The sequence below is a fragment of the Chanodichthys erythropterus genome, chromosome 22 (genome assembly GCF_024489055.1).
Source record: "Chanodichthys erythropterus isolate Z2021 chromosome 22, ASM2448905v1, whole genome shotgun sequence".
NCBI lineage: Eukaryota > Metazoa > Chordata > Actinopteri > Cypriniformes > Xenocyprididae > Chanodichthys > Chanodichthys erythropterus.
The window spans coordinates 9,573,103-9,596,230 of NC_090242.1; the positions used below are offsets into that span (position 1 = coordinate 9,573,103).

At 36.9% G+C, this 23,128-nt stretch overlaps 1 protein-coding gene across 1 annotated transcript in view; it reads left to right on the forward strand.

Moving 5' to 3' along the window:
• The window catches only part of fstl4 (follistatin-like 4), a 216,327-nt gene that overhangs the window by 159,900 nt on the left and 33,299 nt on the right, over nucleotides 1-23,128 (forward strand). Inside the window, exons 7-8 of the mRNA XM_067375723.1 lie at nucleotides 15,970-16,136; nucleotides 22,787-22,907. Of these exons, the coding sequence (XP_067231824.1) occupies nucleotides 15,970-16,136; nucleotides 22,787-22,907 (288 nt within the window). The remainder of the gene's footprint in view (nucleotides 1-15,969; nucleotides 16,137-22,786; nucleotides 22,908-23,128) is intronic.

Sequence of the window (23,128 nt, forward strand, 5' to 3'; positions counted from 1 at the left end):
AATTATGCGTAATACCCACACCCCCGTGCTGAAATTCAGACCCTGTAACACCAATTCATCCGGAGTGAATGAGTTGAGTGGGTAAGATGAGGACTTGGGTAAAGTTGGTTTTATATTCGCACATTCAGACTTCTGATAAATTCAGACTTTCCAATAAATGTGCAATAAATTAATGTTTGCGAATTTTAAGCAGCGACATGATATTGCCAATCAACGATTGTCAACTTACAACATTTTTCACAGTCGATCAAAATAGGCAAGTATTGTTTTAATGGCATATTTACTTGTGAATGTCCAATGTAGTGTGATTAACAAGGCTATTGAATACGGATGTCTGAATGTGCGAATATAAAACCAACTTTACCCAAGTAAGATGAGGCAGGTGTGTGTCACTTCACCGTTGGAGAGAAGAGAAAGTGAGAATGTGCAGCTGGTATCGGTGTATTGATTCTGCAGAAAAGGGGAAATGCTGAAATGAACACTAGAGGCAGTAAAACACCAACCTCTTTTATTCCTTTTCACACAAATTATGATTACAGAGGAAGACTTTAGATTAATAAAGTCTTATTTTCATGCGGTTCCTTGCACAACACTGTTATGAGCTCAAATCACTTGTACCACAGTGCATGATTTGTAATCTAATACATTTTTATGTTTGTGTCACATTACAAGCTCCATATGTATGACTTGCTCAGTCGCTCACCTGGTACAGCAGTGCTCTGATGTGAAGTGCTCGGGTACGAGTCCTATACTAATCGCATACTTTAGCTCTTAGCCAAGTGTTGCATGATTTAATGTGTTTCTAGCATATTTGGTACTTCATGGCATATACAAATGTGCTTTTCTGGGAGTGAATTACAGTGCAAAGCAGATGGCGCTATGACTAACTGGCATATAGATGTCTTCAGGCCAGGACTCTTCTCAAACGTGACGTTTGGGGCAGATCGGACACTATATGCCTGAGTTACAGCAGCTTCATCTTTCATAGTGAAACATCAGAATTTGTAAGGCCGCCGCAGACACGCCCTTCAGCGAAAACTCAAGATCTTCGCAATTTAACATTGCAGAGGCCTTAAGATTAGACAGACCAAATATGATGTTGATTTGATTAAAGCTCTAGGAGATGTTCGTTAAAAAGTACAACATGTGGACATGGCAGAGATTTTGCCGATTTCCACACGTTGTTTTTCAGATTTTGCACCCAGTGACTTTTTTGTAGGTATTGGGCTGTTACATTTGTCTACCGAATTTCATAATTGTACATAAAACGTAGCACAAAGGGCGCTTAATTGAAGTTTTGTAGGTGGCGCTATCGAGCCATTTTGCCACAACTAATTCTGAAATCCATATCAGATGTAAATTTCATCAGATGTAAGTTTTTGATCATGATTAGGCCCTCAGAAATGCAATTCATTGTGAATTGACTGAGCAATTACAATAGGGTCCTCACACCATCTGTGCTCGGGCCCTTATTACAAATTAAACAGGATGCAGTGCAAACAAGCAATACAATAAAATGTGAATACAGCACACAATGAGAAAAGTGATCACTTCATTATGAAGTATATATTTATTTTTTTTTATGTTTGAGCACTAAAACTCTGTTGTTGTTGCTGGTAATGAAAGTCTTTATTACACCTACAGCAGTTTATTAGAGCAGGAAATGAAAGAATCAGTTCGTGGTCATTCCACGCTGGTCCGTTTAAGCATTTTGTGCCGGTAAACATCATTTCTGCTTAGTGTCAGACCAAGAGTGTTTACAATAAAATAATCAATGGTAATTTGCCAAGAGTCTGTTTTCATTTGTTTGAAAAGATAATGGAATATGGAGAGTGTAATAGGCCTACACTGATATTGGAAACTCTGGAAGAATGAGCTGTAGCAGGTCGTCAAGTCAAGTCCGATTTATTTGTATAGCTCTTTCACAAAACACATAGATAACAGAAACACATTACAATACACTTTACATTAAGTCGTACTTTTATGTCTATAGTGCCTTAGTGCTTTACTTTAGAGCAAGTTTTAGTGCTGGGGGATAAGATTATATATACATGCACTGTAAAAAATCAAAAGTTGAGAAACTTTATAAGTTTAAGGCAACAAACTTTAGCAGATTTTTGAGTTTCTGAGTTTCTCAACTTGTTTTTGTAGGAGATTTTTGAGTTCTCAACTTTGTGTTGTATAAACTGAATACAACAAGTTGTGAAAACTCAAAAATCTGCTGAAGTTTGTTGCCTTAAACATTTAAAGGGGCTATATGTAAGATTTTTCTTTAATAAAGCATAAAAATACCCTCATATGTTTGCAGATATTTAAGAAACATGCTAATATCAGCTACTTGTTTCTCAGAAAAACAATGCTACAGCCAGATATTCTACTTTGAAATGTGCGTTCTGTGTTGGAATGTCTGTCTTTGTTCTGGTCTGTGCAAAACCATGTGATGCCAGTTTATCCAATCGTATTTCGACATCACAGGTTGCCAGCTGGCAGAAAACATCGCATATTGCAGCCATGGAAATCAGCAAACATTTACATTTACATTTAGTCATTTAGCAGACGCTTTTATCCAAAGCGACTTACAAATGAGAGTAGTAGAATCAATTAAATCAACATGAGAACAACAGTATGTAAGTGCTGAGCGAAGTCACAGTTATGTCAGTAAAGTGCTCATAGCGAAAAAAATTTTTTTTTTATATAAATAAATACACAGATAGGAGAAGAATATTAGTCAAGGTAAGTGCCACTACTACTGGGTCAAGTGCTGACGAAAAAGATACGTCTTTAGCATTTTTTTGAAAATGGCTAGAGACTCAGCTGCTCGGATAGAGCGTGGTAGGTCATTCCACCAGCCAGGAACAGTCCCGGAGAAGGTCCGTGAGAGTGATTTTGTGCCCCTATGTGATGGCACCACAAGGCGCCGTTCACTTGCAGAACGCAGGTTTCTGGAGGGCGCGTAAGTCTGAAGTAGTGAGTTAAGGTATAGCGGTGCAGAGCCAGCTGTCGTTCTGTAAGCAAACATCAGAGCCTTGAATTGGATGCGAGCAGCTACTGGCAGCCAGTGCAGACTGATGAAGAGAGGAGTGACGTGCGCTCTCTTCGGTTCGTTGAAGACCAGTCTTGCTGCAGCATTTTGGATCAGTTGTAGAGGCTTGATAGTGCATGCTGGAAGGCCAGCCAAGAAAGCATTACAGTAGTCCAGTCTGGATAGAACAAGAGCTTGGACAAGAATTTGTCCAAACAGGGTCAGAGAATTGCAGATTCTACCTGAGCTAAAAAGCCTCTGCATCTATCTAAATATCTCTATGAAGGACAGCATATTAAAACACAGACAAATCAACTCATCAGCTTACAGTGTGTAAGCCTCCTCAGCTTTCATTGTCAATCGCGCTCCCTCTTGTTGCGTGTCCTCAAGCTGGCAATCCGTGTTTTTGAAAGAGGGGGCGGGCAAACAATATTTTGAATTTGGACCGCAGTACCTATTTCGTCCAATGTCATTCCTACATAGAGCCCCTTTAAGTTTTCTCAACTTTTGATTTTTTACATTGTGTGTCCAACACATTCTTGTTCACGACGCTCATCCATGCATCTATTTGTTGGATGCCACATTTGCCTGATGAATATATTTATATCCCATTGTTCAATGATTTGCTGTATAGTCATAACAATTACAATTCTGAGTTCCAAAGAAACTGGAAGACTGCATGAACATTCCAAAGAGCCTCAGATTTGAGTGGTTAGGTTTAGGTTATAGCGGTCATCGTTCCTTCTGACTTAAGACAGTAAGGTTAGGGCTTTTGTTTGACCAGAATGCTCCACAAAAGATGATGATCCAGAAGCATGTCCAACTGGGCAATATCACACTCACCGTTTACAGGTTTAAAAAGTTTTCCAAACCTGTCCTGGTTGAGTAAACAGCCGCGGGCAGGTAATTAATCACAGCGCGTGCCCTTCACGTCCCGCTGAGGTCTTCAGGGAGCAGGTGACACGTGGTGCTAAGTGTTTGTTCTAGCCACTACAGGTCCATCATGCATTGGATGGCAGCTTTGAAGTTTGGGATTGTAAATTGTCTCAAAGACTTGGTTTATGTTGACGCATCTTTCTGTTGTGTGAAGTCAGCGGTGTGGCGATGAATGTTTCGTTCATGAGTGGAACATCAGCAGGTCGTTTGGTTCAGTGGGGAGCCAATAACATTTCACAACCTTTTTAGTCATTTCTGATAAATTATTGTTTTAATAAGCAGATTTGATTTGCTAATTAATATCTTGGGCTATTTGTGAACCAGTTTGACCAATTCATTGAAAAAGAATAGACTCTGTAAATGATTCACTGATGAACCATTATTATATATTTAGGGTCTTAATTTTTAACCTTACTAATCACACAGCTCTTTGAAAAGCTGCTGAATATTGTTTGAATATTGTGCATATATATTTACACACTATAGCTTAACAAATGTATATGTTTCCATAACTTTTCCAGGCTTGGACAACAACAGTTTAAAAATCTCTGATATCGTCATGTTTTTAATGAGCGTGGGATCCCTGTTATGTGTCCCATCGTTCTTCAGTCAGTTTTCTGTGTCTCCAGGCATGAAATACTGAAGCTGAGTGTTGTAGCTGGATGAGGAGTAACACAGTTCCCTTATCAGTCCTCACCTGCTGCACTCGTATATGAGAAGAGAGGATAAAAAGCATTTCAGGGCATCCAGCTTAAGACATTTATTTATATTCTTTTCTCACCACAGTCTCCAAGAACACACTTGCTATGTTGCTAGTGTCAAGTCATTTTTATTTCATAGAATGGAAATGAATTTGCTTCATAATTAAAGATGGCCCTTCAGGGCAGGATGGTGGGAGGAATGTCAACATTCCTTAAATCCGGAGCACTGCAGACCCATCCCAAGCATGTGAGCTCGTTTTTACACCCATGCATCATGAAAGTGAATCTAATCACTAGTGTGATATTCTCCTCCCACCATCTAAGAGCTTTTCTTCAGAGGAGAGAATAGCCACATTCTCATGAGGATCTCTTTCTGCTGAACACACACAGAGAGAAGAAGAAGCTCCGAACTTCTCACAGCTCCTGCACATATGCTTACTCTGAACATATCAAAACAATAAATAAACATATATATATATATATATATATATTGTATTGCAGTTGTGAGTTATATAGTGAATTGTGAGTTATATTGTCAGTTGTGAGTTATAAAGTCAATTGTGAGTTATATAGTGAATTGTGAGTTATATAGTGAATTGTGAGTTATATAGTGAATTGTGAGTTATATAGTCAATTGTGAGTTATATTGTCAGTTGTGAGTTATAAAGTCAATTGTGAGTTATATAGTGAATTGTGAGTTATATAGTCAATTGTGAGTTATATAGTCAATTGTGAGTTATATTGTCAGTTGTGAGTTATATAGTCAATTGTGAGTTATATAGTCAATTGTGAGTTATATAGTCAATTGTGAGTTATATTGTCAGTTGTGAGTTATAAAGTCAATTGTGAGTTATATAGTCAATTGTGAGTTATATAGTCAATTGTGAGTTATATCAATTGTGAGTTATAAAGTCAATTGTGAGTTATATAGTCAATTGTGAGTTATATAGTCAATTGTGAGTTATATGGTCAATTGTGAGTTATAAAGTCAATTGTGAGTTATATAGTCAATTGTGAGTTATATAGTCAATTGTGAGTTATATAGTCAATTGTGAGTTATATAGTCAATTGTGAGTTATATAGTCAATTGTGAGTTATATTGTCAGTTGTGAGTTATAAAGTCAATTGTGAGTTATATAGTGAATTGTGAGTTATATAGTCAATTGTGAGTTATATAGTCAATTGTGAGTTATATTGTCAGTTGTGAGTTATAAAGTCAATTGTGAGTTATATAGTGAATTGTGAGTTATACGGTCAAGTGTGAGTTATAAAGTCAATTCTGAGTTATTCTGTCAACTGTGCGTTATATAGTCAACTGTAAGATATACGGTCAATTGTGAGTTATACATTCAACTGTGAGTTATAAAGTCAATTGTGAGTTATAAGATCAATTGTGAGTTATACAGTCAACTGTGAGTTATATAGTGAATTGTGAGTTATAAAGTCAATTGTGAGTTATATAGTCAATTGACCATTCGCAAAGACCCGCCCCCTTTAGTTACTGTTGCTGTGTCCGACGAGCCATGCTACTCTCATGCCACACATCATGTTTTCACGCAGTGAAAAATACATCGTGGAGCAAAGAGGACACAACTTGTCGACAGACAAGACAAAGCAGGTTACTTTTGATATGAAAAAAGTCTCAAATTTCAAATATTGTAATTTTTAAAGACCTTTAAACAATAAATACCATTTTGTGGCTCTTTAATGTGTCATGACAGATTGCTGTAGCACCTCAGTTCAAGCGGCTCTTGAACCGATCATCTCCTCCTAGTATTTAATTTATGGCATCAAATAAACATGAAAGAACATCAGAAGGAATGTCGTTACAACCCCGGAAAGATGTGAGCACATACAGTTTTTCAAGTTCAAGTCAACCAACATTACTCTACTAACTCCCCTGACTGCTTTGTCAGACATAACAGCGGATTCTGCGTTATGATTGGTTAGATCGCCTGTCAATCAAACTCCCAGCGAAGGGTCAATTGTGAGTTATATAGTGAGTTGTGAGCTGACTTTTCTGAGTGAGGTTAATTCTCACAATTTGTACTTTATAATTGTGCAATTGTGAGTTTATATCTTACATTTCTGAGAAACAAAAATAGCAATGGTATGAATGAAACTGGTTTTTAAATATGAACAGTTTATAGATATTTGACTGTCCAGTGATGCAATTGACCAATCACAATCAAGTAAATCAAGTGTGTGTGTGTGTGTGTGTGTGTGTGTGTGTGTGTGTGTGTGTGTGTGTGTGTGTGTGTGTGTGTGTGTGTGTGTGTGTGTGTGTGTGTGTGTGTGTGTGTGTGTGTGTGTGTGTGTGTGTGTGTGTGTGCGCATGTACTTCACATGCCTCAGCATGTTTCATATATTCATATTCTCGTATGTTTTACTCTACACATCAAACTATATAAAGAAATAAGAGCAGTTGAGTGTGAAAGAAGTTGTGTGTGTGTTGGCAGCCCTGCAATTATGCTGTTTGCACTCTTTAGAGTGTTTGCAGCCAGCAGGTGTTGTGCTTTACGGGGGTGTTGGTGTTATATTTTTAATCTTATTTTAGGCACAGAGCACACTGAAACTCCTTTAATAAATCCACATGCCAGAAGAGTGCAAGAGATCTGACAGCTCTTGTGTGTCACATGAGACCTGAAATAAACGACCAATAAATGTAAGACCAGTAATAACTTAACACACAACACACACACACACTAAAGCCACGGCAGGTCTGTGCATGCAAAACTCAATCCTTCCAGTAATGAAACGCATTTAGATTGATAAATGGGCTGTTCTAGGATGTTTCAAACAGCAACATTACACACTAAAGAAATCTGAAAACATTATGAAGCATTTTAGGAACCCTTGCATCTTAAATATGCAGACTTGGATGGCATATCAACATTATCAGCTGAGAATCCCAGAAACGCAGCCGTTATCCCGCTGTAGAGAGTTGATGATCTGTGTTCTACTATAATGTCATATATAAAGACACTGAGGTTGTTGATGCGTCCTTCCTCTCTGAATGAGGAGGCACTTCACCTGTGCCGTGAAGGAAGCTTTCATTTAGGTAAGAAATAAATGGCCTTGAATTTGGCTGGTGCCGGGAATAACACCTAGCTTTGATGGATCAATAGTTTGCAAATCCAGAGAAAGTCAATTACTTGTGAGGCGGAGCTATTTTGGGGCGAGAGGGGAACACAAAGAGCCATTGCAGAGATAATGTCATGTCAGCCCTATCCAGCGGGTGGGCCACCACGGGCAATGGATATGTCATCCGTCTGTCTGCATGTCTGCCGCAGAGACTAGTGTGTGTGTGTGTGTGTGAGAGAGAGAGAGAGACTGTGGTAAACAATCTTAAACCATGCCTCTTCTGCTGAGGAAAACTCAACATGGTGCCAGGAAAATGGAAAGTATTTTTATTGCTGGAGGCTAAAAATGAGAAGTAAAGCGACGAGGCATCTGCTGAATCATGAAAGGGAGATGCTAGGTTTTGTATTTGCTGTAAAATGTGAAGCTGTTTTTGGGTTCAGGGTTTGAGGGCTGAGGCATTCACTTTCAGACTCCTGTGAGAAGAACTCTTGCGCAGTTGTCTTTGCTTTTATAAAACTTCCTCCTACCGCTTGCTATTCTAAGGCCACATACTCACTAGTTTAATTCGTTTGGTGTAAGTTATATTTGACAAAAAAAGAAATATCATCACCTGGGGATGCAATAATGAGGTGCTGCTGTTAGTTTATGTCTCATGACCGGGCTTAAAACTAACTTTTTGCCACACTTGCCAATGGCCTGCCGAGTAAAATCTATTTTTTACCTGCCGTGAAACAAAAAAAAGTTTTAGGTACTAGTGAAAATTCACAATCATCTATTCAAAATATAGCTGCAAGCAGCAATTCGGGGCCAAGCCCCAGTAGGGGCAGTAGCGCAATACGGAGCAGGAAGAGCAAAAACAGCAGAAATTGAATGTACATGCAAAACATCTGGTTCAGAAGGACAGGTGGAAATGAAATGAAAATCAATAGAAGTTCAGAGAATGAACAGGAAATGAACTAAAAACACTTGTATCTCATTCAAGAGGAATAAAGATTAGTACAATGCTTATTTGGATAAAAAAGGTATCAAAATGACACAATTGTATAAAGGAACCCCACACGGGATTCGAACCCACAACCTCCGAGTCCAGTGTCCATTTCTCATCTCATTGCACCACTGTGCAGGTGAATGTTGGCACACCTGCCGAAGTTCATTAGTTCATGTGAAAATGAACTCAAAATGAAGAATTTTTATAAAACTGCACTGAATGTTATATTTAATAACTACTTTAGATCATTCTGCAGCTCATCATGCTGTAGTGCAATACAGAACTTTTAGTGTAAGAAAGAATTTACAAAAAAGCATTACTTAGCATGCTAACCATATTAGCATGCTAAGCTAACTTAATGCTAATGAAGCTCATGGTTAACTTGATAGCTGAAGAGCCACATTAAAGAGAATGACAACTGGTTAGCATGCTAAGCAATTAGCATGCTAAGCTAACTAGCATAAGACAACAAACACAAGCAAGGTCACATTCAGAGATGAATATCTTGGGAATGGTAGCGAATATCAAAAATCCATTCAGTCATTTCTGTGCGGCTCGGTCCAAAGATCACCTGAGCTGATTTTGGACAAAATTGGACAAAAATTGTAGGAGGAGTAGTGAAAAAATGGAATACTGTACTTTTCAAAATGGCCACTACTGTACTGGGTGGAGTCTTAATGTAAGCTATTGAATGTGATCAGTATGAAGAGAGGAATCAGTTGTATTGACATTCATTTTTCTGGAACAAAGGGTTCAAAAGTTATAACCTTTACAAAAGTGAATATTTGAACTGGTGGTGGCGCTATAGACTTAGTCCTAGATACTCCAAAGTTGGTCAAATTACTTTTAATTACTATCACTACAAGCATGCCAAATTTGATAATTTTCCTTCTTATGGTTCATTGATTACCATACAGGGGAAGAAGAATAACTACGAATTTGGACATAAAGGAATTGCATGTGATAGCTTCAGATTAGACCAGTTTTAGGCAGAATGCCTAGAACAGACACAAGTTCTGCATCTTTTCCTGCCACAGTACCTCATGCGGTCTGGGCATGTGTCACACTGAGTTTCGAACCCACGATGCAGAGCATTCGGGATCCCGTGGCGTAACACATTGAGCAAAACAGCCATGCAAGTTCATCATTATGCTAAGCAGAGGTTTCAGTTTTAGAAAGAGTTCAAAAAAAAAAAAAGCTTCATAGCATGTTAACCATATTAGTATGCAAAGTTATTTAATGCCAACTAAGTTTTGGTTAACCTGTTGACTGAAGACCACATTAGAAAGAATAGCAATAGTTTAGCATGCTAAGCAATTACTGTGCTAAGCTAACTAGCATAAGACAACAAACACAAGCAAGGTCACATTCAGAGATGAATATCTCGGGAATGGTAAAGCGAATATCAAAAATCCGTTCAGTCATTTCTGTGCGGCTCGGTCCAAAGATCATCTGAGCTGATTTTGGACAAAATTGACAAAATTTGTGGGAGGAGTAGCGAAAAAACTGTTTTTGATTTAATTCAATATGGCAGACAGGTACATTTAAGGAAAATGACAAATGACACATTGTCGGAATCGGCATAAACCAGGGAATAAAATGACATAAAGCAGACAAATTTTGGATAATGTTTTCAAAAGTTATAAGCAATTTTGCAAAAATCATTATATCTGTGGAACACTAGGTGGCGCTGTGCTGAAACTTCTCATGTACCTTCAGGACACTCTGATGGTCATATGTACCAAATTTTGTGATGATATGTCAAATTGTTTAAAAGTTATTGCAATTTATGACAAAATTCAAAATGGCGGACACGTGGTACATCCCATCATGGCAAAATCAGTATCCACGGATTCGGCATGGCACAGGGAATCCATAGACACCAAGATCTTGATTTTCTAATAAAGTGTTCAAAAGTTATTGGCCAAAATAGCCATTTTTCAGATCTCATGACCTGTAGGTGGCGCTGTTCCCAAATTTGGCATGGAACCTCAGATCATGGTCTTGATCAAGTGTACCAATTTTAGTTTTGATTGCTCAAAGTTTGGCCGAGATACAGCCTCTATAGCAATTTTGGGTCAACCTCGTTAACTTTGTGACATCATAACTTTTGAACAAAGATGAATAAAAAAAATCTGTTCAGTCATTTCTGTGCGGCTCAGACCAAAGATCACCTGATCAAAGATTGGACAAAATTGGACAAATTTTGAAGGAGGAGAAGCGAAAAAAACAAATACTGTACTTTTCAAAATGGCTGCTACTGTAATGGGTGGAGACTTAATGTAAGAAGTTGAATAGCATCAGCATGAAGAGACGAATCAGATGAACTAAATTTAATTTTTCTATGACAAACAGTTCAAATGTTAAAACCGTTAGAATGTTGAAATTTTGAACTTGTGGTGGCGCTATAGAGTTGGTTCTAGAGACTCCAAATTTGGTCCAATCACTATTCATGAGCATCTCTACAACTGTGCCAAATTTCATCATTTTCTCATGTTCCGTTGATAGGGCTGCCATAGACTCCCATTCGGGAGGAAGAATAATAATAATAAAAGGGAAAACGTACAATTACAATAGGGGCTACAGCCCCTTCGGGGCTTGGCCCCTAACTACGATACCACAGCTAAAACTACTAGCTTAACTGATATAATTTTAATAGCCTACATTTTAAAAGACAAGTAAAAAAGTAAACACTGAGTAAACAGTGCTTTTCAGGCAGGTCTAACAGTAGTTTTTAGGAACGGAAACTTAATAAAGTAAGCTAATCAAATAAATAAGACATCTTCATATCCTTTTTTAAAGTTCAAGAGCAGTGAGTGATTTTTTTGTCCTTTGTTGTTTGGTTAACATTAAAATCACAGACAGCAGCAGGATTATTGGGATGCTGTCACTTTAAGAGTGAATGCATGCACAGATCATGCATTTTCTTTCTCAACTGAAGACAAAACCAACTATGTTTACTAGGATACTCGCAGAAACTGCATTTTTTACATAATTCAGTGTTCATTTGTCCGTTCAATCACAGGAAGGCATGAAAGATTTAGTATTTGTGAGCTGTCTGAGACATGGCATTCAGGGCGCACGATTCGGATGTTGAACTTCCCACAGCTCGCCCTTTCTCGTGTTCTAGCGCTTGACTATTTACATTAGAAAGACTTACATTTTCGTGATGAAGCAGCACTGACCCGTCAACTGTACAGAGCGTCCTTCACGTTTGTTCACATTCATGTAACATTGCATTGTTAGAATTCATGAAATTTCATTTGGCGCTTGTTAATTTAAAGCCGTGCTCATGGCCGGGTACAGGTTGGAGTAACTACAGCACTAAACTACTCACTATAATTTTGCACCGCTTTTTAATGAACAAAAACGTCTCTGTCTTATTCTCTAGCCTCCCACAATCCTGTTTAACCCGGCTCTATCTGCTCTGGTGTTGCTCTGGTCACACTAAAACATGCCACTGTTCTGCGTTCATTAGCATTATTATATATTGAGCCTTTTCCACAAAAATCCGAGAAACAGAAAGTCAACACATTTGTGGGCATTTTCTAGTAATCTCAGCAGCAGTAATTCATCAAAAGATGATGAAATTATATGGGAAAAAAATGCAAATAAACAATTATACTTTGGATCAACTTTAAAAAATAAAATGCTTTGGTTCAAACCTTAAATTTTGATGTAATATTAATCAAAAATATTTATTTTCCCAAAGACAGAAACATTGATACAAAGTAAAAAGCTTATTTATTGTAATTGCATCTCTTACCTGTTTATGCGTTGTGTTCCTGCCACATCTGCAAATAAACATCCCTGTTTGAGTTTTACCTCACTTCCACATTATTGTGTCCAAGTCTGAGTCTGATGAATATATTTTTCTTAGACATAAGCCAAAGTGTTAATGTAGATCAATATAATATTTTTTTTTTGGCTATTTACTACTTAATTGCAATATGATCAAAAGCTAAAAAGATAATGAACTATAATATGAGTGGGAGTAGTTCACTTTCAAATGAAAATTTCCTGATAATTTACTCACCCTCATGTCATCCAAGATGTTCATGTCTTTCTTTCAGTCGAAAATAAATTAAGGTTTTTGATTAAAACATTCCAGGATTTTTCTCCATATAGTGGACTTCAATGGGCAACAAATGGTTAAAAGTCAAAATCACAGTTTCAGTGCAGCTTCAAAGTGTTTTACATGATCCCAGTTGAGAAATAAGAGTCTTATGTAGAGAAACCATCGCTCATTTTCTAAAAAATATATGTTTTAACCATAAATGCTCATCTTGATCTAGCTCTCTTCTTTATCTTCTCTATTAGAATTCCAGCAGTGTCGACGCTGCTAAAGTATTACTGCCCTCCACAGGTCAAAGTTTGAACTAACTGTTATATAATTGAACTAGCAAATTGTACATGACAATTTAATTCAAACTTTGACCTGTGGAGGGCAGTAATACACTTAGCAGTGTCTACAAGCTAGTTCAAGATGAGCATTTATGGTTAAAATGTATATAATTGTAAATTTTTTTTAGAAAATGGCCGATGGTTTCTCTAGATGAGACTCTTATTCCTCGTCTGGGATCGTTTAAAGCTCTTTGAAGCTGCACTGAAACTGTAATTTTGACCTTCAACCGTTTGGTGTCCATTGAAGTCCACTATATGGAGAAAAATCCTGGAATGTTTTCATCAAAAACCTTCATTTCTTTTCGACTGAAGAAAGAATGACATGAACATCTTGGATGACATGGAGGAGAGTAAATTATCAGGAAAATTAAATTTGAAAGTGAACTAATCCTTTAAGTAGAATTTCCAACGTAAGATAAAACTAAAAACATTTTGTCAATGTTAATTTAGTTCACTTACCATAAATAAAGATAAGGATATTCTCTTCTAAAGACCCATCATTTTAGTTTAGACCCATATAAAAGTGCACTTTAAACGACACGGTCAGTGATGGAGAAGAGTGTTCTGACAGGGAACATCTCCAGTGTAGTGGAGCAAACATTCCCAGAGCCAGTGCAGCGGTCTGGATCACGCAGTGGATCACAGCTCATTGCTAGTGAAGCGAATGCTGCATTATCTGCAGTGGAGGACGTGACGTGTCCGAAGCGTGTTCAGCACAGCCATCTGATGGGCCGTTCCTTCCTCTTGCACCTGCTGCTTTCTCAGATATGACGGCTGCTGTCTGACAGGCAGGTGCATGATCTCCTCTTCCCTCTAACCAGAGCAAATCAATGTGTTCGGCTCCGCAGTGCTCTCCCAACATCACCCATATGAGCTCTTTTCATTTGAAAGAATTAAACCCACCTGCAACTGTCAGGAAATCATACAAACAGCACGTTTGTTCCAGAGAGCGTCCACTGCATTCAGATCATCTGCTGAAGCACTCGAGCATCAGCACGCTCTGTTTAGACTGCTGTCAGCGCGCCGACACTAGCTGTGATATGACTGATCTGAAAGCCAGACTGCAATTGACCCGAGGTCATCCGGAGACATTTGCGTTGTCTGAGCCGTTCCTGTTTGCACACAACTGTTCATCGAATGTTTTTAGGTCCAACTGCTCATATTTTTTAAAGGATCATCCACAAATTGTCAAATTTTAAAGTGGCGTTTCCTTTCTGAAGAGCATAAGTTTGAACCTTAAATCATTCCCATGTCTCTAACAAACTGAATTGCACAAATAATTATATTTCTTTATAATTATAGTTTATTTAGATTTCTGATATTTCTGAATTTTATTATATATGTACAGTACAGTCCAAAAGTTTGGAACCACTAAGATTTTTAATGTTTTTAAAAGAAGTTTCGTCTGCTCACCAAGGCTACATTTATTAAATTAAAAATACAGTAAAAAACAGTGAAAATATTATTACAATTTAAAATAACTGTTTTCTATTTAAATATATTTGACAAAGTAATTTATTCCTGTGATCAAAGCAGAATTTTCAGCATCATTAACTCCAGTCTTCAGTGTCACATGATCCTTCAGAAATCATTCTAATATGCTGATCTGCTGCTCAAGAAACATTTATGATTATTTTCAATGTTGAAAACAGTTGTGTCCTTTTTTTTTTTGCAGGATTCCTTGATGAATAGAAAGTTGAAAAGAACAGCATTTATCTGAAATACAAAGCTTCTGTAGCATTATACACTACCGTTCAAAAGTTTGGGGTCAGTAAGAATATTTATTTTTATTTTTTTGAAAATAATTTAAAGAAATGAATACTTTTATTCAGCAAGGATGCATTAAATCAATCAAAAGTGGCAGTAAAGACATTTATAATGTTACAAAAGATTAGATTTCATATAAACACTGTTCTTTTGAACTTTCTATTCATCAAATAATCCTGAAAAAAATATTGTAGACAAATATTTTGTACAATTGTACACATTAAATGTTTCTTGAGCAGCAGATCATCATATTAGAATGATTTCTGAAGGATCATGTGACACTGAAGACTGGAGTAATGATGCTGAAAATTCAGCTTTGATCACAGAAATAAATTACTTTGTCAAATATATTCAAATAGAAAACAGTTATTTTAAATTATTTCACAATATTACTGTTTTTACTGTATTTTTAATTAAATAAATGTAGCCTTGGTGAGCAGACGAAACTTCTTTTTGGTTCCAAACTTTTGGACTGTGCTGTATATTGATTGCTGGAATTTATATATCTATGAAATGTATATACATTAAATTGCTGGACAAGAAAAAAAAAAATTGTGTATCAAATGTATTAGTTTTTCTCAAATTAGATTTATAGTTTGGTTCATACCTTAATTTTCAGTTACAATAGTCATGTTGATTTGTCTTTTTAAAAGAAGCATACTATTTTATGTTATGTACTAACAAACAAATTAAAATAAAATAAAATATTTAAAAAAGTAATTTTATTGTTTTATTTTATTATTTATTTTATTTATTATTTTATTGCATTATTTTTTTATTTTTATTTATTTATTTATTTATTTATTTATTTATTTATTTATTTATTTATTTATTTATTTATTTATTTATTTATTTTTTAAGCTAGCCAATATGTGTTCTTCACATCAACACAGCACAGCAAAAAATATTATTTAAATTTTTTTTTTTTTTTTTTTTTTTTTTTTCCTATGCGGAGTGTTATTGGCTTTTAGACAAACTAAACAAAACTGGATGCAATTTAATGCAATTTATGCAAATGACAAGTTTTTCCATCATGATAATCATCATAATGTTGTTTTGTCTTGCAGAGGTGGTTCAGCTCAGTCTAGCTGACGATAAGCGTCTGAGCGTCACAACAGTGACCGTTGGCCTGAGCGCTGTGCTGTCCTGCGCCATTCAGGGCACTCTGAGACCGCCCATCATCTGGAAGAGAAACGGCATCATCCTCAACTTCCTGGATCTAGAAGATATCAATGTGAGTACTTTGATATCAAACTGTTGAGCATCATTATTGTCCAAGAAAGAAAAGAAAATGCAGCCTCCGTGACAACATGCCCCAGTAGCGTTGTGTGTTGTGACATTAAATGGGTGACATCGCAATTGGATCATTCCAATAAAGCAAAATTTAAAGAGAATTAAAGAGAATTGTGAACTAAATATGTAGAAGTTAAACATTGTTTGGCCATCAATAATTGTATTTAATTAATGGTATAAAACAAAATTTAAAAGAGTAAAGACTCAGTAAGATGTTTGCATGATACGAGCAAACCTCTTCACTTCCATTTACATGCAATTTTCACCATTCTGATTATTCACTAAGAATTATGGTTATTTTTATGGCCATTATTCTCAAATACCCTAGTGCACAGCACATATGATGATCTCGCATACAGTCTGGACAAGCTCTTCAAACACACCAATTTGTTCACAGTCATTTTTCTGGTGATGCATCTAAAAATGTCTGCATTTCAATGTTTTTAACCATCAATATACTGCATTATATTAATTTTGTGCAACGTTGTCAACATTAATGAAACATAAATCACGCACACGCGCACTTTGGAATAGATGCCATTAAAGTGTTTACATGCCTTCTTGTTGGTATTAAAATCAATTTGAACCAAGTATTGTGTTTACATGAGGTTAAGATAAATCGCAATATTGTCTGTCAATATTCCCTCTGTTGCACCTCGCACCTCGATTAAGTGAAGAGCGCACGGCTGCACAGGCATTCATAACGGTGTGGAGCAGAGTGAGTGTTTTTTAATGAATTCCTGTGAACGTTGAGCTTGCTTAGGAATGATCTGATAACACTCTGCGGCAGTAGACACGCACCGTTATGAATGCACGTGCGGCATGTGCGCAGTTTACTTTCACTTTCAAATTAGTGCCAATTCTGGGGAGCCGCAATTGCTTGAATGGTGGGTTGATTATTATTCTTAATGAAAAACTAGAAAACACAACTAATCCTTTGCAGGTTCCTATTAGCACTGGGTTTAAATCCAAATTATTGCCAAATAGGCACTATAACATTTCGATTCGAAACCAAATCTTCCGCCATCGTCTTGTCAGTCAGCTCCTCACTCTCGTGATGAATGAAATCTGTCTCCTGCTGAATTCAGCAGACACATTCAGTTCTTAATTGTAATGTCTGTTCTCTAACTGAGCTAAATGATTTGTATTACTGTAAAAAATTAAAATGACGGTGGGGGCGATGAATAAGAATAAACCAGACCGAAGTGACAGAACTCCGACAATGACCTAAATCTCTCTATAATTGCATTATGACGGTGCATGTAGTCATGAAAAATACCCCTTCAGTTAAAACCGTCCGCCTTTATACTGCGTCATTGATTCCTGTCTGAATGTATGCTGAAATATGATGGTGTGGCAGATCGAATTTACAAAGATTATTTTAATTTAAGAAGGTCGACATGAATCATCCCTGCTAGAGAAATACATGTCTGTGTAATTAGACTTTGAACTCAAAACATCTTTCCGGAGCACCCCTGCATGAAATATTGACCTGATCCTGTCTGGAAAGCCTTTATGGTTGATGTTGATCTCACGTTATGCACATTATGGTTGGCTGACAAAAGATTTTTACGGAGTAGCTCTTTTTGCGATAGCATAACTGTGCCCTTTCAGCGTATTTTGGACTATAAGGGAATTTTGTGCATGAAACGGTACTGAGAACACCTTCTCAAGGTGAGAAACCATGCTGAGTTTCTTTCCTGATGTGAAATGATTTCATCCTCCTGTTAATTGGGCAGCTGCTGCATATCTGATAATCATCTAGAACACAGGGCTCAGTCGGGGTCCGGTTGCATTGATTTTCACCAATTAATCAGTATGTTGGAGAATAGAAGCTCATGCCAAAACAAATTAGAAATGTTAATGTTCATTATCAGGACACATGCTCTGTATTCTGAGGCACACTTTCCGTTTGCAATTTCTAAACATATTTATTTATAATTTCCTTCACTTCATATCATGATGTAATTGGAAATAAGTTCTCAGGAGTTGGGCCAGGAGCCGTGCTGATTTCAAAGCACTGCAAATCATGTGCAGGTTTTGAGAAGCGGACATGCTCGGGGTGGGAATGGGTAGTGCTTAATGAGGTGTGTCCCGCTTGTGTTTAGCTCACCTGCATTCCTGTCAGCATGGGGTTGTGTTTCTGCGCTCGCTCATTACTATACTCTAATTGCATGTTAATGAAGTGTTTGTTGAATGTTGCAACACTGACCCAGTCAACGAGGACGCGCGGGTCAACGAGAACGAGCACCGGTGAAGAGTGCTGAATGACGCCGCCGCTCAGCTTCATAGCTGGAGTGAGAATCGAGACGCTGCAGAAGACGATTGTGTTGAGCAACTTTTGGAAAATGCTTTAAAATGATACTGTGGATGAGGAATATTTTTAAATAAAAACTCAGTTTTCAAATGTTTCTGGAGTAATGTAGATGTAGCCTAAATAAATTAAGGCTGTCAAGTGATTAAAATTGTTAATCTAATTAACTACACAATGTGGCGATTAGTCATTACAAAAACGTACCTGTGGGAACGTTTCCGCGAGTCGCAAAATACTGTACCAATACGCACATATCACTGCGTTTTCAATTTGAAATGTCCACTGAGTGACGCTAAAAGCGTGCACTTTGGTAAAAAGCGTTTTGAGATCATAACATAATATTGTGTAAGGAGACGTGAAAACATGTTAATTTCTGTTGGAAAATGCAGTGATATGTACGTATTTTTGCAATTTGCGAAAACGTTCCCACAGGTCTAAGTATAATTAATTGCAAATTAATAACATCAAACATTAATAACAAAAAATTACGCCACAAAAAAATAATTTAAAGTCATTGTTGTGTTAAATGAGAAAAGCATTAAATAGAAAAAAAAAAAATAGCTTTAGAAAAAAAATGTATTTGATTCAACATACAATTTATTACACATAGACTTCTAGGCTTCAATAAACATTAGGGTGAGTAGATGATGACAGAATTTTCGGTTTTAGGTGAACTATTCCCTTAATGCTTTTTTATTCATATGGAAAAATGAGAAATATATTTTTAATAAAATGATACTCTAAATAAGAATCTATAACTGCCTGTAGGTGGCGGTAAAAGCCTTAATGAGTAAGTCATTGAATCATTCATTCATATGATTCATTGAAACGGCTGATTGATTCAGGATTTAAGTAAATGGATCTCTTTATAAATGGACCATTGAATCACTGATTCACTGACTGATTCATTCAAAATGTGATTCATTCAGAAATTAAACAATGCTGTGTGTTGGTCGGAGACGCACAACAGTTCTTCTCCGGCATTATTGGTAATATTTTCCTTGCCAAAATTGAGCAAAACCAGACAATGTTTTGTCTAAAATATAACACAATATTAACTTCTTATTTATTGAACTGTTGTATAAAATCAATTTCACATTTGCACTCATGCTATTCAGGACAAAACAGCACTCGTGTGATATTGCTTAAGTATATCCTGATATACAGTAAATATGAGACAAAAACTCATTCAGGGGCATTTTTGCCCTGATATCTTGAATTTTAGGGGTATTTTAACTCATTCTATAGGCTCCATCACACAGCGAGTTTTTGAAAATTTTTACCTCTTCCCAACAGGGAAAACCACCATAAATCAAGAATGCATGATTTTATGGTGTCATGGCTTTGCAATCAAAAAATGTTGTTATAATGGAAGTCAATGGGGCAAAAACAGCCACGAACAATAAATGAGGGAGAAAAAAATTAAATCTGATGCTGCACAAAAACTAAAAATGCATCAAAACCAATGTTGTTACTAATCTTTGACATGTCCAAGACTGTGATAAAAGGTAAAAAAAATCCAGTCCACAATCACTTTTTATATTGAAAAGAAGTCATTTTATGTGTTTTTTTCCCCCCAAATCAGTGACATCATTTATAAACTTGGCAATAAAAAAGTAAAAATCTTGAATTTTTTTTAAACATTTAGTAGTTTTGATCAGGACAGAGGTTGATTAACAGATTTATGCAAAAAAATTTGAAAAAAATATTTATCTGATACATTTTTACAGCAGTTTAATTTAGTGGATGTTTTCAGCCACGAACATAACAAAAGGGTCGTGAATTTGAACAATGCACAAGGGTTAACTTCTTCTTTATTGAACTGTTGTATAAAATCAATTTCACATTTGCACTCGTGCTATTCAGGACAAAACAGCACTCGTGTGATATTGCTTAAATATATCCTGATATACAGTATATATGAGACAAAACTCTTTCGGGGGCATTTTTGCCCTGATATCTTGAATTTTAGGGGTATTTTAACTCATTCTATAGGCTCCATCACACAGTGAGTTTTTGCCCTGCTTCATGTTCGTCACCAATCAAATAAGATAACCTATGTAGGACTGGGGCGGTTGTGTTAAATGTGTTAATAATTTTAAAACTTTATTTTTTCCCATAACTAATTAATTAAATTAACATGTTAAATCAACAGCTCTAAAATAAATACACGATTGCTTCTTGCACCAGGAAACTCAGAGGTTGAAGCATCAGCATGTGTAAGTGTGTTTTGATTGTAAGGTCTTTGGCATTGATTGTGTCTGATTCTCCGGACGGCTAATTTATACATTCCCAGAGGAAAAGATGAGTTTATTCTACATGATTTCTCACTATTGACTGATCAAATAAGACATATGGTGCGTGTTTATATCTGTATAATAACTAGTGTTTTAGGGTGCACATAGGATCATTTACAGGTACTTTGTTGGTTTCTGTTGCACCGGTCAGTGATGTGTAAAAAACTTTTTAACTATTTTAACACAGCATTACATTTGAAGCAGTGAAGATGTTTTCAGACGATGCTGTAAAACTCAGCACAGGAAGACGTACAACACAACAGTGACCCAGGAGTAAATGAACTGCTGAGGGTTCAAAGAGAAGAAGCTCTAAATTTTAGAAAGGCCAAGCCGGTGTCCTGACCTCAATCCAGCTGCAGTCTGTTGTGTGATCTGGAGCGAAGAGGAGCCGGCAAATACACCTCAACGGCTCCTGAAGCACTCAGAGGAGGAAATTGCCAATAAAACACTTTCAATAGCTACAGCTGTGATTAACTTTTTTGGTTTTGTAAACGATCTGTGTGTTGATTGGTAAATAGAATGTGTGTACCGGGATTCAGTACGTTATGGACAGTACACAAGGACAGTACGTACACTCTAAAAAATGCTAGGGGATTGGGTTGTTTTCACCCAGCCATTTTTTTCAACCAATTTTGGATTGATTTTTTTTAGTCAGCAATATAGCAATATAGTAAAAGGCATGTTTTTGCTCACCCCCAAATAGGGGGCAAATTTGTGGGGTATTTTAAGCTGAAACTTGACCAGACCAGCGACTTACATTACATCTTGTGAAAGAGGCATTAACCCAACCTGCTTGGTTTGTCCATAGTTAACCCAACTTGGGTTGTTTTTAACCCAGCATTTTTTAAAGTGTATGGAAGCTTGTTTCTGCCATGAAATAAAAAAGGTAATTGCGACTTTTTATCTCACAATTGCATGTGAGAATTGCATGATATAAAGTCACATTTGCAAGTAAAGTTGGAATTGATTTCTTTCTCAGAATTGCGAGTTTATATTGTATTGATCGTTACCATGTTTTACGTGATGCCTAATGTTTTATTAGTTTAAAGCATCAAACACCTCCTTCAGTTCACATCTGTATCTCTTTGGCACAGTTATGTGACAAACACTCATCTCTGATTCAAGGTTGCCATTTCTAAAACTAATAGCAGCCGAATTTCCCGTGTGTTTTCTGATTATTTTAATTAGGGGGTTATTAACTGTATAGTTTTGGTGCTGTTCTTTGGGTTCAGCCTCATCACAAGGCATTATCTGACAATTGATTTTGAAATTTGAACGACAAACTCTTAATTACATTTCATCAGAAAGTTGCAGCCAATACAGCTCCAGTGATGAAAACCACTGTTATGCAGCATAATATCGGCCTTACGGCAGAGGTGAAGTATTATCAGTCGCATAATCTTTATTTAATAAAAAAAGTAATTAGTTTTTGTCATTGGGTTTCCGCAGCATCCGTGTCCTTGGAAGAGAGTCAGTTCTGCCCTCTTCATCCTAAAACTTCATCACTTGGAGGCAAAGTCGTGTTTTTCCAGAAGCCGATCATCCATCTCGTTGGATTAGTGACGACCTCCTAAACAAACAAATGGCTGTTTTGTTCCCTGAACGGCAGTCAAGCCCTTTTCAGTGCGCCCTATAAAGCTGCAGGTGTGTTAGGGTTTAAGAGCGAGCTTCCGTGTCCTTAAATCATTTACCCTCAGCAAACTCATATAACTACAAAACAGTTTAATGTTTTAATCCCCCTTGAGTCGGCCCTAAGCCCCAGATGAGGGGATGCATCCTCACAAAACCACAACCGGCTTCATTAATCACGTTAATGCCGGCTATATTTTTAACCCTTGCCATTTATCAGCCTGAGAGAGCATGACAGTGAGGAACAAACCCCTACTCCCGCTCGCTCATGGGACACCGCTGATGCATAGTCTATTCATCCCATGACTTCCTGCTGTTTTATTCTTCGCCTCTTTCTTCCCGTTCAATTAGGACTTTGGCGACGACGGCTCGCTCTACATTACTAAGGTGACCACGATTCACATGGGGAACTACAGCTGTCATGCATACGGCTATGAGGAGCTGTCCCAAACCCACGTGCTCCAGGTGAATGGTTAGTAGTAGAATCTTTCATATTTCACGTTTGCTTTTCATGAACTCTGTTGTAAGGGTTGTAAAGTTGTGTACCTTTTTTATGGTGTTACATGTCAATATGATAAATTACTATAGTCATTTTGAAAACCTGAAATAAGTTTGTCAGACAAAGGAGACATTCAACATGTACAGTGTTTGGGGCACCAGGAAAACGGGGTGAGAAACACAAGGGACTGCAGA